Here is an 18,256-nt window from a genome sequence, read left to right on the forward strand (position 1 = left end):
CCTCTTGCTGGAGGGAAGAAGTTGAGGGAGGTGAGGGGTGAATGAGGGTTGGTGATGATTCGCTTCGACATTGTGTTTTTACCGATATCCTTTTTTTTACTCCAGTATTTGAGAATACCCCGATCATATTTGCAATCAAGGAGTTTGGGTTGCCTCTTTGTGGGTGATTGAATTTTTTATTTCCGGGTTTCTATGACATGTAATGATATATAGTATCTCCATGAGGTGGATCATGGCAATCTCGTGGAGACCACAATCGAGTCCTATTGTCGTCGTCTTCTTTTCAACTATATAATGACGGGCAAACGTTGTCGCACTGTCGTGTCTGATCAGAACAAGTCCTGTCAACCCAGTCACATAAGGGACAGGTGCTACTATATCTACCCAGACCAATCCATCTGAGAACTTGTAGGGCTTTGGGGACAATGCCAGCGTATCTCAGTCTATGAGACACACCGAAACAGAATACTCGAGAATTTCTTCGGTCATCAATCATCATTGTTAGGACTCATCCAGTCCCCTCAACAGTTATCGACAAACCACATGCCCGGCCTAGCACGTAAGGTCATAAAAACGGCGGTTCCAGTTACACAGAAGGCAGAAAAGAGGAAGGGGGAAGCAAAAAGAGGAGAACAAAGACACGAGAAAATAAAAGCACTTGAGAATCTGAGATGAAACCCCCAAAAAAACTCCCTCAGGTAAGCATTAAAACATAACCCCGTCCAATGGAAAAAAGGAAAAGAACACTGTCTCTGCTCTTGCGCTCTTTTCATCTCTCTAATAGAAACTCTCCACGATGCTCTCCTTGTTGACGCCAGCGCCAGCGCCGCCAGGTGCCATCTCGCCCAAGCGGAACACGGACTCGATGACGCTCAGCTCGGTGGCGGTAGTGTCTAGGCCAGTCACGGCGAGCCAGTCGTTGACAACCATGCCGGCGCCGACGACAGATGAGCCGCGGTTGACGGAACCCGCGACCAGGGGCACTTGCAGCAGCGAGGAGAGCTCGTCTTGGTCACGGATCGAGGTTTTCGGGTGCACAATACCGCCTTGGTTGGAGAGCGCCATGTACGAGCCGGTCAGGACGTTATCGGCCACAGTTTGGCGGAAGACTTCTACGCCCAGGACGTCGGCAATGCTATAGTATAGAACAGAAACTGGTTAGCAATGGGGTTTGGTCTTTTGATTTCGTTCCATTGTTGTTGTTGGTGAGGGTGTTTTCTTTTTTCTTTTTTTTTTTTCATTTGGGAATGGACGGTGTAGAAGAAAAACATACATCTCTTCAGTTTCCCGCTCCAGATCCGGGTGCACGATGGCCACATGGTCGTTGCAGCAGATGACATTGCCCAGCGCCGACAGACGCTCTTCGATCCGCTGGATTTTGACTTCGTCCGGGAGTGTGTTCCGCAGGTGCTGCAATTCCTGATCCGTGGTGGTAGTCGGGACCAGCAGGCCCTTGCGGTTGCCGACAGTCAGACGGCCGACGATACGGGTACCGGCGATGGTGGCGTGGCAAATCGGGATGACGTCCTGCAGCTCGGACTCGAAGACACTGTAGAAGTTCTCCGAGGCGCCGACGGCAACGATGGCATAAGAGTTGGTCAGACGGGCAAAGACGCCGACTCTGCGGAATGGGGCAATTGGGTTAGTTTGGGACTTGAAACCAGAGGGTGCAAATTCGGATAGGGAGGGGGTTGGTAGTGGGCTTCCTAGTTTTCCTTGGAAGCCGTAAAAGTGAAGCTAGGGGGACAACTGACTCGTTGGAGTTCTCAAATTGCGCGCGGACAGCCATGCTGGTGTGTGGTGAAGATGCTGATGCTGATGAGGGTATCACGGTGAAAAGCGGGGGGTCAACGGGTCGTGAGGACGGCCGGAATGTAGAAGGAGGGGAAGAGGAGGAGCCGGAGAAGGAGAATAGGATGAAGGGGGGTTCGAGGAGAGTATTGCTCGTCAGGGAAGAGCAGTCCAATCCGTTAAATAATTTGCAATGAACTCGGACGAAGTGGGATGCGCAGGTGAAAAAGAGCAAAAGAGCAAAAGCTCGGCCCAATCAGCAGCCGCCTTCGCCCTGCCCCGCCGGTGGAGTCTCCGTCGACTCATCGTGCGTACTCGGTACTTCGTGCTAGTACTTAAATTACGTACTGAAACCAAGTACTGTATACTTGTGGCTCAGGCAGTCCTGCTTGACTCATTCTGCCTCATGTTGACGGGGGCCAAATTGGGTCTGGTTAGTCCGTGACTTATTCTGTACAAAGTAGCGTGTAGACTGACTAGTTACAGCCTGTATCGTGATGCTTGATGTGTCATAGCGCCCCGTTTCCTTAAAAAATGGTGTTTCGAACCCGAACTCAGCCCCAGTTCATCCCCGACTGACAGGTATGTTCCGTTATGGCTGATTCGATGGCACAACATCGTCGTAAATTGGTATACCAGAGCTCACGAAGGGGAAAAATTCAAAGGCTCTTCCTCATGAGTATCTTGCACCTTGTTGTCATATCCCCCAAGTTCATCACTCGCAAGCAGGCAAATGGAATTCAATCCACGATTGATATAGCAATTCATATACTAGAGCCACCATGAAGTATAAAACCACCCAATGCAACTATACGGCTCTCGCCCGTCTTATTGACCATGCCGAACTGTAGCTGATTGAGGTATGCATTTCCTTGTTGCCTCGACGCGATGAGATATCACTCCTTGCTCGATGATGCCGTTTTCTATATTTAACAACAAAGTGAACGAAGTACCTTTCTTCCACGGAACTTGACTGGGCCACAGGCGGTTGGTTGGTTAGCTCGTTGGTTGATGTATTGACATTCCATCCAGCGCAAAAGCCCTCCAGCTTCTTCTGCCAGTGGCACTCTTGCACGCTGGACAGATTCGCTTGACAATGGCCAATCCTACGAGAGTAACTGGGGACAAGGCCACAATTGCGATATACAAAGGCAACAAACCTGTGCCAAATACGAAGGCAAAGAGAGGCTGATGGCGATGGAAAGAGAGGAATACTAATAATAAGGTAACATTTTCGGCCGCGAGACCTCGGCCTTAGAGAAAAACCGGCGAAACACAATCATAATCAACTCCGGGCCAGGGCACCCGCCCTGCCCGTCCCTCTCCGGAACGCCGGAGAACACAGAATTGGAAGTGAACTGGATATGTACAGGACGCCGTCGCTGGAAAACAGAACAAAGTGAAGTAAATTACACAGACAAATGAGGTGAATCGTGCGTGCAGTGCACGATGGTATAATAGTCGTGGTGGTGGTACATGCCCCCCAAAGGCATGGCCCGGAGGGGGGCGGATATTTTCCTCATCTTTTTCTTCGCCTCATCTTCTCTCTCTCTCTTCCTCGCCAGGTATTGATATTTGTTGTGAGACTGCCGGCACACGGGAGAACAGTCAAATCTATTCTTTTTCTTGGCAGTGTTGACGTGGTCTTATAAGCGTTCGCTCATCGCGAACGCTTTCACTTCCTCCTCATTTCCCACCGCCGCTCGCCTAGTACTGTCGAGGCGGATGGGGCGGTGGGAAGCTGTACATGGACGGTGGCGCTGGCGGCGCACCGTGACGTCCGGATCCCGACCCGGGCAACCCCTGCGACCAGCTCGCCGGCCCAGGCGGCGGCAGGTTCCGGAAGTTCGAGCCTGGAGGCGGTAGCTGCGGTGGTGGCAGCTGCGGCGGCCCGGTCAGCGAGAACACATCCGGCAGGGCCATCTGACCAGGGGCCGGGAGCAGGCGTCGGGGCTGTTGGGTCGGGTTCGGAGGGGGAGCATGAACGAGCGCGGGTCGGTGGGCCCGTGCCCCATGCTCGGGGCGGGAGGTAGGGTCACCCCCGTAGGTTGGTTAAGGATGCCGCGGGGGCCCGGCGCGAGGTTGGGGTCGGTGCGGATCTGTGGGAGGAGGGTGGGCTGAGAGTATCTCATTGCAGTATCCGCGAGCATCGAGAGAGCCTTGGGTGCGGGGTCGATGGCGCCATCGAAAGATGAGAACTTGCCGGCCTCCGTCTCGTTCTGTACGGTTTGCGCGGCGCGGAGGAGACTGGCCATGGTGCGGTCGACTTGGTCGAGGGTCGCCGGGTCAAGGGTCGAGTCAAGGGCCCGCATCTGCGGGTTGAGGTCCTCGCCCAGTTGGACCTTCTTGATGAAGTCTTCCCAACTATTCCAGCCCCGCTCAAAGGCAGCAGCTCCCTCGGGATCGCGGACAGCCTGAGCAAAGAATCCACGCTCGACTTCTCGCTGTCCCGCCTTGCCGATGCGGAACAGATATTGGGGTTCCTCGGCATCGGGGTCTGATCCGTCGGTCTAAAACGTGGTGGGTCAGCTTGCTGTTGATCATATCAATTGAGGGCTTGCAAAAATTTACCTCAGTGTGCTCATCATCTTCGGCGGCGCGGCGACCCATAACTAGCTCCATGTATTTACCACGAACGGCATGAAACATCTCATCTTGGATGTTCTCCAATTGCTCCTGGCCATCATGTCAATTGAAAATCATCCTTAAAAGACAACAAAAGACAATAATATGTATGAAAAACGTAAACGAGGAAACGGAACTGTATATCACAAACAAAAAGGCTTACCTTGATACGCTCTTCAACTATGAAAATTTCTCCCGCATACACCCTCTCAGCTGCCGCGACTTTAAAGTCAAAGGACTCTCGGACTCGTGTCATGGCCTTGCGTTGGTAATCGGCCAAGTTGCGCTGCACGTGGTCAAACTCTGGGCCCTCCTTGTGAATATTCTTATCACGGGCAATTTTGCCCATTGACTGCTCGGCCAGGAAGCTGAGAGCGCCCTGCTGGACCTGTCCGACCTTCTTGAATATAGTGGCTAATTCTTCCAGGCGGTCTTTGATGGGCTGGGAAGCAGGGATGGGAGATGGGGACCGACGGCGGCTCTCGCTGTCCCAGATTTCGTCCTCAATTCTCTTGCCACGGCGGAGGGCGGCGGCTGCAGCGGCACGGCCACGACCCCGTCCTCGTCCACCACGAGCACGCACTGCGGTTGATCGAATCGGTCCCATGGCGCCTCCTCGACTACCACGGCCGCGGCCGCGGCCTCGACCACGACCACGATAACCGCGTCCTCGACCCCGGCCTCTTCCCACGACGGGGGTTGAGGCCCCATCTGCGGCAAGATCCTCGGCATCGGCGGTTCCATCAGGGGACAATTCAGGGGGCGACAGGGTGTCGTTCGCGGTGGGGAGCGTACTCTCGGGTGTCATTTCAGTCTCCTCTAGTTTGAGTTTCTTGGTCGTGGGCTCGGGCATTTCAATTGACTCGGCCTCGTAAGATTCATCCTTCATGTCAGCTGATTTGCGCTTGCGCGCCAGACGAGGGGAATAGAAGGAGCGCGGCGGTTCGGAAATGGTTGCTGACTTCGGGTCGTCTTCCGTTTCTTGGGAATATGGACGCGCCAAAATAGATACATTAGTGGTCGCGAGGTCCTCTGCCGATGCCTCAGGGTGGTCCAAATCATTCCTTCGTTCGGACGATCGATGGGGGAGATAATGTGGATCTGGGGTTTGCGAAGCATTCTTAATTTTGATACGAGGTTGCGGTTGATAGTTCTCATCGTCTGGATCATGATCCTCGGGAGAATAAGTCTCTCGATCATGATCGTCGTCGGATTCAGTGGCTTCGGCCTCCTCTGCAGCCTTGCTCGGCGTTGGGTGATCAGTGGAGCCTTCGCCGGAGGGCTTGAGTCGAGCCGACTGCCGCGTAGTGCGTGAAGATTCCGGAACCGCCATTGCGCGCTTGGAGCGACGCGGGCGAGGAGTTTCGGGGTTCTGGGACTCGGTAGGAGTGATTGAAGGCGCATTGCCCGACTCAATCTCCTCGATTGAGGGGTCTGAGCCCGATGCATCCACTGGGAGAGATCGGAGAGATGGCATCTTGAACTTGATGATGTGGGAGCGCTTGGGGGGCTCGGGAGACGATTCTTCATCGTCCTCCTCCTCCCCCTCTGCTTCTTCATCATCATCATCTACAGAAGCGGCCACGGTGGTGCGGCCCGGAAGGCTGTTGCGGCCATTCCAGTGATTTGCCCAGCGGCCTCGGCCGCGACCCCGGCCGCGAGCTCGCGGGGGGGTATAAGTAGCTAGCAATTGCGAATTAGTTCCGAGTGAGAAAGGGGGGGGGTTGGAAAAGAGAGATGAGATAGATTGAATGTACGGGTAAAGAGCAGACCAGCTGGGGTCTCTTGGACGAGACCAAAAATCAAAATCAAAAACAGGAAAAAGCAGGGGACATACCGGATGCATTGCGCGAAGATCGCGTTGCCGGGCTGGAATTGAGCGCCGGAGCAGCTCGTTTCCCTCGTCTGCCCACCATGGCTGGGAGTGGTAGGTGGGAGGGAGTTCGCGACCTTGTTGGTTCTTGATGGTGAATCAGCCCTGAATCAAAGCCACTGGGTCATGCAGGCAGGATCAGAATACAGGAGTCGGATAATACTTGTGCGCAGTATATGCTGGGTAGGGATGAAGTGGGAGCAGCCGCCGCGGAAACAGCAACGAAATACAACGCGGATGGAAGGGAAGACAGGAAAAACAAGATACCCCTTCCCCGCCAGTAAAAAGGGGGAAAAAAATACAAAAAAAGCGAATACTCGAGTATAGAAAGTGCGAGCAGGGCAGACAGGGACGAGGAAGCAAGATGAAGCAAGGTGAAGCAAGATGGAAACGATGAAAAAGATGGGGGAAGGACAAGAAAAAATGTGGAGGCGAAGAGTGGGTAGATAAAGTGACGGAACAAGACGATGGGCGCAACAGCGTCTGTCGCGTCTCTCGCGTCTCTCGGAATTCTTTTTGGGGGAAAATGGGATGATTCCTTTGATGGGGATTATTTTTTTTTCTACATCTGGATCAAGGCATCCCTAGGGAGACCCGAGGGCAAATCTGGAGCGTCGCTGCGGAGATGCAGAGGACTTCCCAAATTGAGACCAGATGGAGGGCAAAGAGCACCAGCCGATCATGGATGCAGATGTTTTCCCAGGAGAGAAGAACCAGGAAAGAAGGAGATGTGGGTGATTTGGAAGGAGGCGGGAGGAGAAGCAGAAGCAATAGAAGCAGCAGAAGCAGAAGAAGCCAAAAGCAGACGCAGAAGCTGATGAGCCCGCGAGAAATCACGGTTTACACAGTAGAAAGGGGGGCCCTGAGGACGAGGAAGGGGAACCGCCAGAACAGGGCAGCATGTAAATGGGCGCAAGACACATGGACGAACCCCGACGATGAACTCGAAAAGCAATCGAGCAGCAGCAGCAGCGAGCAGTACGTACCGGTTTTCGCAGTAGTTCAGAAGGTGGGAAGCAAGCGGTTAGCAAGTTCCGCGACTTTCGCTAGGATTTTGACCGCCGAGTGGGTCGACGGGTTTGGGGCGGATTGGCCGGTGTTGGTGACGGGCGTCAGTTGGGTTTGGGAGCCCCCGAAATGGGGGAGACCGCGGACAATGGGACCGTGGCAATGCGAGATCACAATGCGAGATCATAGAGCATCGCCGGTCAGGAAACGGAGAGAGAGAGTCCCTCAAACAAAAAAAAACCAGGTGCAGGAGGAAGGGGAAAGGAGAGAAACGGGATGGAAAACGATCGATTGACAGGATGCAAGGAATGCAAGGGGAAGTTTAGGAAGAAGAAAACAGGCGAGGGCGGAGGATTTAAAAGCAAGACGACAGCAGACGACAGCAGACGACAACAGGCGACAGCAGGCGACAGCAGTGGGACGAGGTAGACGTGGAAGAATCTAGAGAACCGATCGAATCGATAGAATCGACGGAATGGGTAGAATAGTTAGAATAGTTAGAACTGGTAGAACCGGTAGAACAGGTAGACGCGAAAGTAGAAAGAAAGAATCCACGCTGAATAGGAAGCGCGAAGGGACTCGGGTTTTTTCCCCGTTCTACGGCGCTTGCCTGGGGAGGGAGAGAGAGGATGGGCCCGAGGCAGTGAGGTCGACAGGCCGAAGAGAAACAGAGAAAGCGAGCAAGAGAGGTATACGACTCCAACAAGGCCCCCAAGAGCTTTTTCCAATAGCCCCCCTATGGTTTCAAGGCTGTGATGGCAGTGGAAACAATGCTCGTCGTTGGTCGGATGATTACTTCGGGAGAAATCCTACTTGGGACCCACTTGGGCCCCGGTGATTGCGACGAATGCGGACTCACTATCAGCGAAGGATAGGAGAACAGGACGAGAGTCAACACGCCGCAGTCAACGCAAAGAAGAGACAGACGATGTCTAGAAAGGGGACGACCGCGTCTACAGGAGAGGACAGAGTGTAGAGTTTGTACAGCGTGTATAGATCATACTAAGGGGACCCGAGTACACGCGGTACACAGACCCAGACTGAAACACCAAAAGTACGACGAAGAGACACGAAAGCCCCGATCGAGACGGCATCAGGGCCCAGAAAAATTCGCTCCACTCGGTTTGGCCATAGATCGCACCGGTGCTGGCTACTGGGAGACCTTGCATCTCCGGTCGTGCGCGTCGCCGGTCGGGTTCGTGAGTAGGGACCGGGCAATGATGGAGAGTCCTTCTTTCTCGGCCGGATTCTCCTCGAACCCCTCAAAAATGAGGATGCATCGGAAGAAATACTAAGGGGAAGAGAATCTGAGAAAGTTCAGGGGGCAAAGATACTTTAAGCAAAAGACCAAGGGCATTGGTATCTAGTAGTTGTATCGACAAATTGACATATAGACATCATCGCAGATCTTCCATTCGTCTCCCAGAAACTCCCTGTGGCAATGCTCGATCCACGTGAAAGCCAATCCAACCAGCAGATGGAAAGTCAAGTAACGAATTGCGAAATCATAAATCACAACAGGAAAAGAAAGAAAGAAAGAGGGAAAGAAAGAAGAAAAGATAACAAGACAAAACAAAAGGCTAAGGCTCCGGCTCCTAGAAAAACGTACCGTCGTCATTATCATCAAAGTCGATCATCAAAAAGTGCACTCTGTCCAATTGCACCCAGAGGCCCCCGAATTGAATACGAAAGACTGCTGGGCTTGAAACTACCTTACTTCTCCTCCGTCCATTCTTTCAAGTCATACCGCTTCTCATACTGCGTGATGCTGCGTCGCACATGGCCCGCGTGGATCAACGACCGCCCCGATCCGAACTCTTGTCGCGTGCGTGGCTGGTCCACGTCCGAGGCGCCGACAGGCGAGAAGGGCGACGGGGTGCGCATGCCCGTCTCGCGCAGCGATCGGGCGGATCGCATGCGGGTCAGGGTCTTCACCGTGATGGTTTGGCCCGCGGATGGGGACGCTTTCACCATCGTCCCTGGAGTCGGAGTGGGCGACGGGCACGGGCTTGTCGATCGAAAGAGTGGGTGGATGTGGTGCTCGCGAGAGTCGCGAGAGGACCCAAAATTGCTCTCGGGCACAAGATTGAATGTCGAGCTGGACGGCGAATCGGGTTGGATGCTCGATGCAGTCGGGGACAGCGGCCTTTGGACGAGGCTGTCTAATGAAGCCTGGATGTGCTGGGGTCGCCGGAGACTGGGCATACTGCGGAAACTGCCATTGCCTCGTGCAAGAAGAGGCCGAGTGTCCCGCTCGGGAGCCAATGAAGTAAACGAAGCCTCGGGTGTCCGCTCCTGCGTGCGAGAGGGTTCCAGTGAGGATCGGGTGGACGAATTAGTATCAAATGAGTGGTGTTCGGCGTCTCGAGTGCCATCGAGGCATAACGTGCCGCCGGAGAAGCGATTAGAACGTCGGGGAAACTTGCGGAGAGAGGATCGCCGGGTATCGAAGTGCTGGAGATCAGGAAAAGGGCCGCAGACCGTTTGAGCTGGTGGGGAGATGGGCTCAGCACTGTCACGCAGTGATTTCAGCTCATGCGAGTACGAGCGCGGCCAATCTGGACAGGGTTTTCGTTGTGCCAAAGTCACCAGAAGAAACCCGTAGTATAGACCTTGGGTGATGATCGAGATCGCCCAGAAGATTGAGCGCGCAATCAACAATTGACTGTGGGCGAGTGAGCTGGCAAGGTCATTGTTGGCCATAGTTCCTGCGACGGACGCCGCGGCGACGAGGAGGTATGCGCCAGTGAAGTAGAAAACGCCAATCTTCCATCTCGGCCACGAAGAATTACTGCGAACATGTTGGTGAAGCAGCAACACCAGCACAAGCACAGACATGCAGGTCACAATGCTGAGTACGACGGGAGCCAATCCCATCGCAAGAGTGTAGGATGGTAAGGATTGTAAGGTCGCGTAGGCAAGGCCATTGAGAATGGTGACAATCAAGGCAGAGAGTAAGGTGGCTGTAGCCAACAGATATAGAAGAATGGCGGACGACATAGTGAAGGAATTGATCAAGAGGCTTTATAGTTCTAAGGACACAAGAAATGGGATCAAGGTGTGGTGTGATGTATGGCGTGCAGAAGAAGAAAAGAACGAATTGAGGCTTTATAAAGAGAGTGATATTGCAGTGAAGAGTCAGGAAAGTGTGGTATATATTAAGGAGTACTGTAGAGTCAGAGGACGTATGTCTGTACTCTAATCTCTGGCCACTCCACGGCACTGTTCCAAAGGAATGAGAAAGTGGTGGGGGTAGCCAGACGGACCTGAAATCTTCCATGAACAAGACGACGGGACGATGGTTCATATTTATCACGGATCGCATGGAAGCGGGACGGGGCGCAGTATCCCGGCGTATCTCGAGGCGTGGCTCGAAAAGTTAATCGACAGCGGTAAGTAAATTTTCGTCCAACATATCATTTTTTTTTATTTCCATGGAGAGATCCATCTGACCCATCAACCCGACATGGTGGTTAGAGTCAGCGGGGCAGGACGGAGACGGGCCAGATGGGAATTGAAGCTGGGAATCAGGGACGGGGACGCTCCACTCAATGCTACACTGTTAAACTTCAACTTTGGTATAAATCAATAGCAAGATCTTGCGAGATGGTGTGGAGATTGAATCGGTCAAAGCTGGTGTCTTCGTAACCACTCATCGATTCTATACGTCCGCCAGGGAGTATAGCCGGGGCCAGACGGGCCAAGCGTGGATGCTATAGTGCTGTCAATCCATCTGCTAGCTGCAGAACTATTTATCTGATCAATCGCACCGGAGCAATTTCAATAAAGAAATTCATGGGGTTCAAAATGGGTGGATCGCGCAGTCTGCTCTCCGGCTTCCGGAACAATGTGATCTATCAATCCCAGCCGCCATAATTTTCCGCTGTTCTCTCAACCGGGGTGGCATTGTCCAAAGTTCAGTGGTTGGGGGACGTTATTATTGTGGAATATTTGAAATTGCTTGAAGTTATGCAACAGCGTGTTCATGCCGGGGAACTAGCTCCGGAGAAGAGGACAACGGGCCCCGGTTCCTGGGATAGGTACAGCCAAACCCCGTAGAACGGCGATTAAAGTTCAGACAAGGGCTATTGTAAAATTAAGCGAGAGGAGAAATCGATCAATGTTATTGTTCATTGGGTCAATCTGTACTTTGGTCTGGTAGTAGTATGCTCGGTGTTCATTCTTCATAAACAGGCCTGTCCCTGTCATGGACTGTCCGTGCTCATCGTCGATCCAAGTAGGAGTGAACTCAGCATGTCAAGATGAATGGGCACTCCATGCTGGCATTTTGTGCCTCGGTCTCGATCAATGGGAGCTCTGGTGGCACTCCGCAAATACAGATCGAGTTTCCAAGGGGGCAAAACACCTCTGGGATGCGGACCTTGGTTGTCCACTAAATAACCGACAGCCCCGATGATCTCGCCGTCAGGGAGTATGGGCAGGTGTGACGATAGCTCCCACGGAAGATCCAAAAAGATATTTGTCGTCGATTGCTTCGGCTCAAAATCTCATCGAGCATGCTGCGGCCCCCAATCCATCATGATATGGGGGCATAGTTAATTTGTCCGTATACTCCCCATACTCGGGACCCAGGTGACTCGGGCCAAGTGGGGCGGTGAGGGAATCACCGCCTCAGGCATCTCGTTTGCTGCCATCGTCGTCACTTCTTGCTTTTCGAGCCCCTCTTGACCTTTCTTCGACCATCGCTAGGACTCTACTTCTTTTCTCACTACACCACCGACAACCCCACCCCCCTCTATCCCCCTGAAGTCCATCTTCAGACTCTTCTCTCACCGACTCTCCTGCCCTACTTGCGGTCCTCTACATCTCAGGTGGCGGCAAAATGAAGCTTACGTTCAAGGTCCGTCTGTCGTGCCGCTAGCCGCCAACCCTTCCATCCGTGCTTTCTGAACGTCTGACTAACCCCCTTGTTTCGGATTTCTACAGGATTTGAAGCAAGAGAAGTTCGTGATTGAGGTTGAGCCATCCGAGACTGTATGTGATGTTTTCTGTGCTCTACAACGGCAGACCCCAACGCCACCGAGTGCGTGCGGGGCTAACTTGGGTCTTTTCCCCCTTTCCTCCAGGTTCGACAAGTCAAGGAGAAGATTGCTCAAGAAAAAGAGGAATATGCTGCGGACCGGATGAAGGTGATCTACTCGGGTACGTAACTAGTCAAGGATTGATGATTTTGGTAGAGCCAAAGTAGAGAGGAAACTCCTTGATGCCCGCTTCCGCTCAACCATCTCCCAGGTCGGGAACAACACAAATGCTAACCCAAATCTGCTTCCTTGTCATAGGCAAAATCCTGCAAGATGACAAGACTGTTGAGTCTTACAACATCCAAGAGAAGGATTTCCTAGTCTGCTTGCCCGCCAAGGTACGAGCTCACTCCCTCCAGCGAAATTTTCTCTCTTTCGTCTTTCTGCTACGAGAACATTGTTAACTGACATATGCCTGGTCATCAAAGCAACCCAAGGCCTCTTCGTCTGCTGCCTCTTCGGCTCCCTCAACCCCTGCTGCCAGAGCTCCTGCATCGACCCCCGCCGCCCCCGCCCCGGCGGCTCCTGCGCCGGCCGCTCGCTCGAACCCTGCCGTTCCCGCGACCCCATCTCCTGCTGGTGCCGGTGCTACACAATCCGGTGATGCCGCTGCTTTTGGTGATCCTTCCGCATTGGCAATGGGTGCGGCTGCTGAGGGAGCAATGACCCAGATGGAGGCTATGGGATTTGAAAGGCCCATGGTGGAGCGAGCTATGCGCGCAGCATTCTTCAACCCAGACCGGGCTATTGACTATCTGCTGAACGTGAGTTCATGAGAGACATCACAAAAAAAGACTAGCTAATCAGAAAACTGTAGGGAATCCCCGAGAGCGTCCAGCAGGAGCAGCAACAACGCCAGCAACAGCAGGAGCAGCAGCAACAAGGTGCTTCTCTCGGCCAGACTGCTGCTGCCACTGGTGGATCTACTGGTGGTGGTGAGCCCTATAACATGTTTGAGGCTGCTGCCCAGGCTGGCGATGGTGGCCGTGGTGCTCGTTCCGCTGGCACTGGCGGTGCTGACGCTGCTAGTCTGGATTTCCTTCGAAGCAACCCTCACTTCCAGCAACTCCGCCAGCTTGTACAGCAACAACCCACCATGCTTGAGCCTATTCTCCAGCAAGTCGCCCAGGGTAATCCCCAGATTGCCCAGCTTATCTCGCAGAACTCGGAAGCCTTCCTGCAGCTTCTGGGTGAGGACATTGGCGACGAGGACGAGGAATCGCTGCCGCCTGGTGCACAGGTTCTTTCGGTCACAGAGGAGGAGCGGGATGCCATTGAGCGTGTAAGTTCAGCCTCCTTCATCATTTTGACATTCTAGTTGGTTTGATTACTGACGAGCCTTGTAGCTGTGCCGTTTGGGCTTCCCCCGGGATTCTGTCATCCAGGCATACTTCGCGTGCGACAAGAACGAAGAGCTCGCAGCCAATTTCCTTTTCGACCAGCCGGATGACGACGAAGAGTAAATTTTTTGCTCACATTCTGCTTCTTCTTTTTCTTGTTCTTCTTCTTGTTCACTTTACGTTCTGATGAATACCAAGCATGCTACTGTTCGATTTCCATATTTGGCAGAAGCCCCTTTCCCACCCCTTCCCCACCCTTTCTTCCTGCAGAACCCTTTTTTTCACCTCCCATCCCTTTCAACTTTTAAGATCCCTCTTCGTCGCTCAAATGCATCCTCCAAGTTTCTGCTGGCAGTCCGTCGACGCGGTCTTACATTTTCCGACCGGGTCTGGCTCTCGCTTCGCTTTATCTCTTCCCTCCTCCTCCCCCTCTGAAACGACTTGTCATGTACTTAACTTAATGGGCAAAATGGGACGTTTTCGCTAAAATTGCTTTCCGTCCACATGGGAGTTGGTATTCTGATGGTCCAGCTTGCGTCAGGCCCTTCGGTGCATTCCCCTGTGGGAAACAGGGTCTGTGCATCTTCCCTGCCGCCGCAGTCATGCGAATCGATGCACAGATGACCCGCCGATCGCACCACTGGCCTTGGTACTTTCGGCATATGTATGCCAGAAAATGTAGATACTCTCTCTCTCTTTCTCTTTAGTTCCAGGAATATACAGGATATATACAGGGTGAATGTCAGCAAGTATCAAGTGCTGTGGTCTACTGTATCGCACAGGCAACAATATGCTGTGGTCTTATGCCTGCTGGCTGCTGCCTAGACTTCAATGTTTGATGAAGGAAATCAAGGGTGTATTTGGTTTTCTCGGCCTGTAAGAACAGCTTGCCGCTGCCTGGATGGTTGCTTTGGGAAACTTTGATTTAGTCCAATGTTCTCAGCTGGATATGTGGCAGTGGCCAGCCGCAGTTCTCGGCGCAATATATTTTAGTGTGGTTACAAGGTGTCAGCTACCCAACAAGTAATTTCTGACATTCCTACTGGGTATGCAAACTCGTTATGACACAGAAATCAGTTGAATACTAGCAGGATAAGTGACAAATATACATATGTTTGTAGCCTATGCATAAACTTGCTTGCTTAAGGATTAATGATGTTTGCCAAATTGGGTACCCATGCAGTCAAAGAGGAACTTCTACCGACTTTGAAGCCGAAGATCACAAAATGTCTGTCATAGCCGCTAATAAAAGCTTCATCGATTAACTTGGGCGAATGCCGTTTCTCTTGGCTGTAGGGAACAGGCATGCCGCAGTGTTTAGGTAGTTGTGTATTCCATCTAAGAAGCAACAGTCGCTCTCATCCACATTTCTAGAGCAGTAAGCTTCGCTGGACTACAGTGAGATCACGGATGGGACTCAGCTTAAATGCTCACTTGACTTGGTGCAGCTTTGGGCATCATGCGGGAGTTTACCAAAGCGATTCTGCAAATTCATGCTCGCTACCCAGATCGTCAGTGGAATTAAGAATGACCTAAAAGCCAAACCCAGGGAAATCATATCTCCTTTCTTGGTACATATATCAAAGATTGCATCGTATAATGGGGAATCAGAAATTAAACAGCTCAAACCCACGCCCAACCCGATTGGGCACATGCTATATCCAAACCCAAAGTAAAAACTGGCTGAAGGGAAAAGGGGGAATATTTCCAGTTGAAGACATAACAAAATGTGTTACAATGCAAGTTTCAGGGTACCCAAAGGAAATGAAAATGACAGGAACCAATATCCAGGTGGATGGAGGATTCACAATTTCCCTCCAATTTTATTAGAAAAAAAATAATCGCTTCCAAAAACAAATGATACAGTCCTCATATTCACAATGGACTCTTCTACCTGCAAACTCGCCGGACAGACCAGACGCCTAGCCCGCGGCGCCCGATAACCCGGTTAAATGTGGTCAAGATACCATCATCACCAAAGTCCAGATCATCCAGGTTGAGGTGCTTGCGATGTGTCCATAGCCGGTAAAGTTGCAGGTTGGGAGATCGTGATAATGAGGATGCTGTTGAGATGTATTCATCGAGGAAGGTGGCCGACGTAGGCGCGACCAGGTAGATTGGGGAGACGGTGTTGCAGCGCGGGACGGCCTGATCGAGGCGATGGATCATGTCGATGCCAGGAATACCCATTAGATCAAGGGTGTCAATCTTCGCCGTCGTGTTGGTGTCCGTCCCAAGCAGCCATTGCGGCGGGGAGTAGGTTTTCCACCAGAAGACCGATGCGTCGGGTTGAATCTTGACACCTTGCGCGGCGATGTTGGATTCTACAATAGACCGCATGGCCAGCTGTGCCGGCACGACGCCGCCCTGATGATACACGCCCATGAGGAAGCCCATGATGGCGTTGAAAACAATCCATACGGCTAGGAAAATGCGCGAGCGGTGGACGCGGATGCAGCTGAGAAGCAGCGGAACACAGGGGATCAGGAATCGCGGCTCTTGGTGCGGAAAGATGGAAAGAAGAACGGTTGCAGAGAGTGCCGAGGCGGCGCGCGCATTACGCATCCACGACAGTCCAACTGGCCAACGGAAGAGTGAGAAAATCATGACAATATAGGCTGGGCCCAAGAGCTGGAAGAGATTGGCGACGAGATGCTGGTGGTGGGGGTGTAGACCATGGACGGCGAGGTTGGTCTTGTCAGTGTTATATAGGAGGTTGTTCACCGGGGTGATGACGGGGGAGCGGACAATATCGAGGAATGACGCGGAGGGTCGGTAGAACGCTGTGTCCATGTAGATTGCTATCGAAGCAAAGAAGGCCCCGAAGCCGACGAAGGCTACTAAGGATGTTGGTCTTGCCGGTGGAGTTAGCAGATTGGTTTGGAAGACAGGCATGAACCACATACTTGCGCTGGAAGTGTGGCAACAATTGTAAGCCGGGCAAGAGAAGGAATGCAGGGAAGGTTATGCGATTAAACACCCCGACCACCGCGATGAATGAAAGCACCACATAAGAAAAGAAGGAAGAGAGTTGCTGCTGGCCCGGTAGTTAGTTAAAATCCATCTTCCTCTCAAATGTCGCGCCATCGCGATATAGCACGAACCTTATTCTCAACGATTCGCTGAATCAAAACCAGTCCCCAGGCGACCAAAAGGGTTTCCAGAGAGTTGGAGAAGGTGTGCGTCTGATATGTCCAGGTGACATAGCTCGAGGCCACCAGGACCACCGTCGCGCGGCGGTGGCGCGGGGACGGCACCAACTCATAGATTGCCCAGTCTTCCAAAACAAAGCTCAGCAGGAACATGCCTGCACGAAGCGCATAATAGACCAACTGTGGTGGTGGGTTGCCGGACCCGATCTCGGCGTAGAACCAATGTAGAAGGCTCATGGGAACCTCGTAGGTCGGCCATAGTGGGAAAACGCTGCGGATGGGATGATCGACGGTGAATTCCCAAGGGAGTTTGGACGGATAGGAGAAGATGCGACCTGTAAGACGCGATCCAATGGGATTAGTCTATCTAGAGTCATCGCTAAAAAAAGGGGGGGGAGGAGAGGGGTTATCGCGATCACGGAACCCGGGCGCATCGTATGAGTTTCCGTGACAGCCGGGCGCGATTTTTTTTCTAGAGGGATGGAGCAACTAGATTGGCATCATATGCGCCACTTGCCAATGCTAGCCCAGGATGGAGAGGACGGCAAATGGCTTTGGTGCACATACCAGCGAATACCTCGGGGCCCTGGAAATTCTCATCGGGGTGTAGATAGCTGGGCGAGAGCGCGAAGTAAACACGGATCAGCAGTAAGAGTAGGTAGGTTCGTCTCCACATGGTTCAGGGGCGGGACATGCTGCAGAAACACAGCGAAGAGGGGTAAGAGAGAGAGAGAGGAAGAGAATGAGAAGGAATGAGAGACCACGTCTCAAGGGCCAAAGGGTAGAAAGAGAGAATGTGCAGGAGGGAGAAATACAAAAATGGAAAGACGCGTTGGAGGAGAAAGCGATGATATCACTTTCCGACCGGCAGAATTGGGGGCTTGCACTATGTGGATGGCGGACAGACTATGTATAGCGCAGTAGTGGAGATGGGCAATCTTCGCAGTGAATTATTTGACTGCTTGATAATTTACTATTGACTCTGTACAGGATGAAGGTTTATGGCATGGTAACCAGCATCTCCTTGTGATCGACATAAGACTCTGGTGTACACTGGATTTACCAGTACTGGTGTGTTCAGCCCCGTGTGACAGTTCACACCTGAGATGCCGAAAGGGTCAAAGTGGTCAAAAGGGTCTCCGATTATTGGTTTGCCGGAATGGGACGCAGCCCGGGCCAATAAGGATCGTCGACGGGGTCGCGGTGCTTGGCTCTCGCCCATAACCCTTCACTATCCCTGATTAGGAACTATAAGGTTCACAAACCCCAAGGAATAGAAAAGGAGAAGGAGCAGAGATAGAGAGAAAATGGAAGTGGCTCTCAAGTGCTATAAAATATCATAAATACGGAATCGAATAACATGTCTGATCCTGATAATCACTCTCCCTATGAGGAAGCATACAAACACAGTAGGGCAGCAGCATA

The 18,256-nt window shown here is 52.4% G+C and overlaps 5 protein-coding genes across 5 annotated transcripts; 1 reads left to right on the forward strand and 4 right to left on the reverse strand.

The window, feature by feature from the left end:
- Nucleotides 1-777: 777 nt before the first annotated feature.
- Nucleotides 778-1,789, reverse strand: N7462_002821 (translation initiation factor 6; the record flags this gene model as incomplete). Its single annotated transcript, XM_057074547.1, has 3 exons — nucleotides 778-1,135; nucleotides 1,274-1,621; nucleotides 1,755-1,789. The coding sequence occupies 3 exons, from the start codon at nucleotides 1,787-1,789 to the stop codon at nucleotides 778-780; spliced, it is 741 nt and encodes a 246-aa protein (XP_056938188.1).
- A 1,709-nt stretch (nucleotides 1,790-3,498) lies between these two features.
- Nucleotides 3,499-6,332, reverse strand: N7462_002822 (uncharacterized protein; the record flags this gene model as incomplete). The annotated part of the gene is made up of 5 exons (XM_057074548.1): nucleotides 3,499-3,672; nucleotides 3,720-4,301; nucleotides 4,363-4,467; nucleotides 4,580-6,099; nucleotides 6,254-6,332. 5 exons carry the CDS (start codon nucleotides 6,330-6,332, stop codon nucleotides 3,499-3,501), a joined length of 2,460 nt encoding a protein of 819 aa, XP_056938189.1.
- Nucleotides 6,333-9,010: 2,678 nt separating this feature from the next.
- Nucleotides 9,011-10,297, reverse strand: N7462_002823 (uncharacterized protein; the record flags this gene model as incomplete). Its single annotated transcript, XM_057074549.1, has 1 exon — nucleotides 9,011-10,297. The coding sequence occupies one exon, from the start codon at nucleotides 10,295-10,297 to the stop codon at nucleotides 9,011-9,013; it is 1,287 nt and encodes a 428-aa protein (XP_056938190.1).
- Nucleotides 10,298-12,140: 1,843 nt separating this feature from the next.
- Nucleotides 12,141-13,802, forward strand: N7462_002824 (putative UV excision repair protein (RadW); the record flags this gene model as incomplete). Its single annotated transcript, XM_057074550.1, has 7 exons — nucleotides 12,141-12,158; nucleotides 12,245-12,292; nucleotides 12,385-12,460; nucleotides 12,598-12,677; nucleotides 12,768-13,103; nucleotides 13,157-13,621; nucleotides 13,686-13,802. The coding sequence occupies 7 exons, from the start codon at nucleotides 12,141-12,143 to the stop codon at nucleotides 13,800-13,802; spliced, it is 1,140 nt and encodes a 379-aa protein (XP_056938191.1).
- Nucleotides 13,803-15,569: 1,767 nt separating this feature from the next.
- smp3 (glycosylphosphatidylinositol-alpha 1,2 mannosyltransferase smp3) lies at nucleotides 15,570-17,507 on the reverse strand (the record flags this gene model as incomplete). Its single annotated transcript, XM_057074551.1, has 4 exons — nucleotides 15,570-16,533; nucleotides 16,586-16,716; nucleotides 16,784-17,166; nucleotides 17,399-17,507. The coding sequence occupies 4 exons, from the start codon at nucleotides 17,505-17,507 to the stop codon at nucleotides 15,570-15,572; spliced, it is 1,587 nt and encodes a 528-aa protein (XP_056938192.1).
- Nucleotides 17,508-18,256: the final 749 nt, after the last annotated feature.

Source organism: Penicillium macrosclerotiorum (genome assembly GCF_028827735.1).
Source record: "Penicillium macrosclerotiorum strain IBT 26536 chromosome Unknown utg000002l_segment0_segment0, whole genome shotgun sequence".
In the NCBI taxonomy this organism is placed as follows: Eukaryota; Fungi; Ascomycota; class Eurotiomycetes; order Eurotiales; family Aspergillaceae; genus Penicillium; species Penicillium macrosclerotiorum.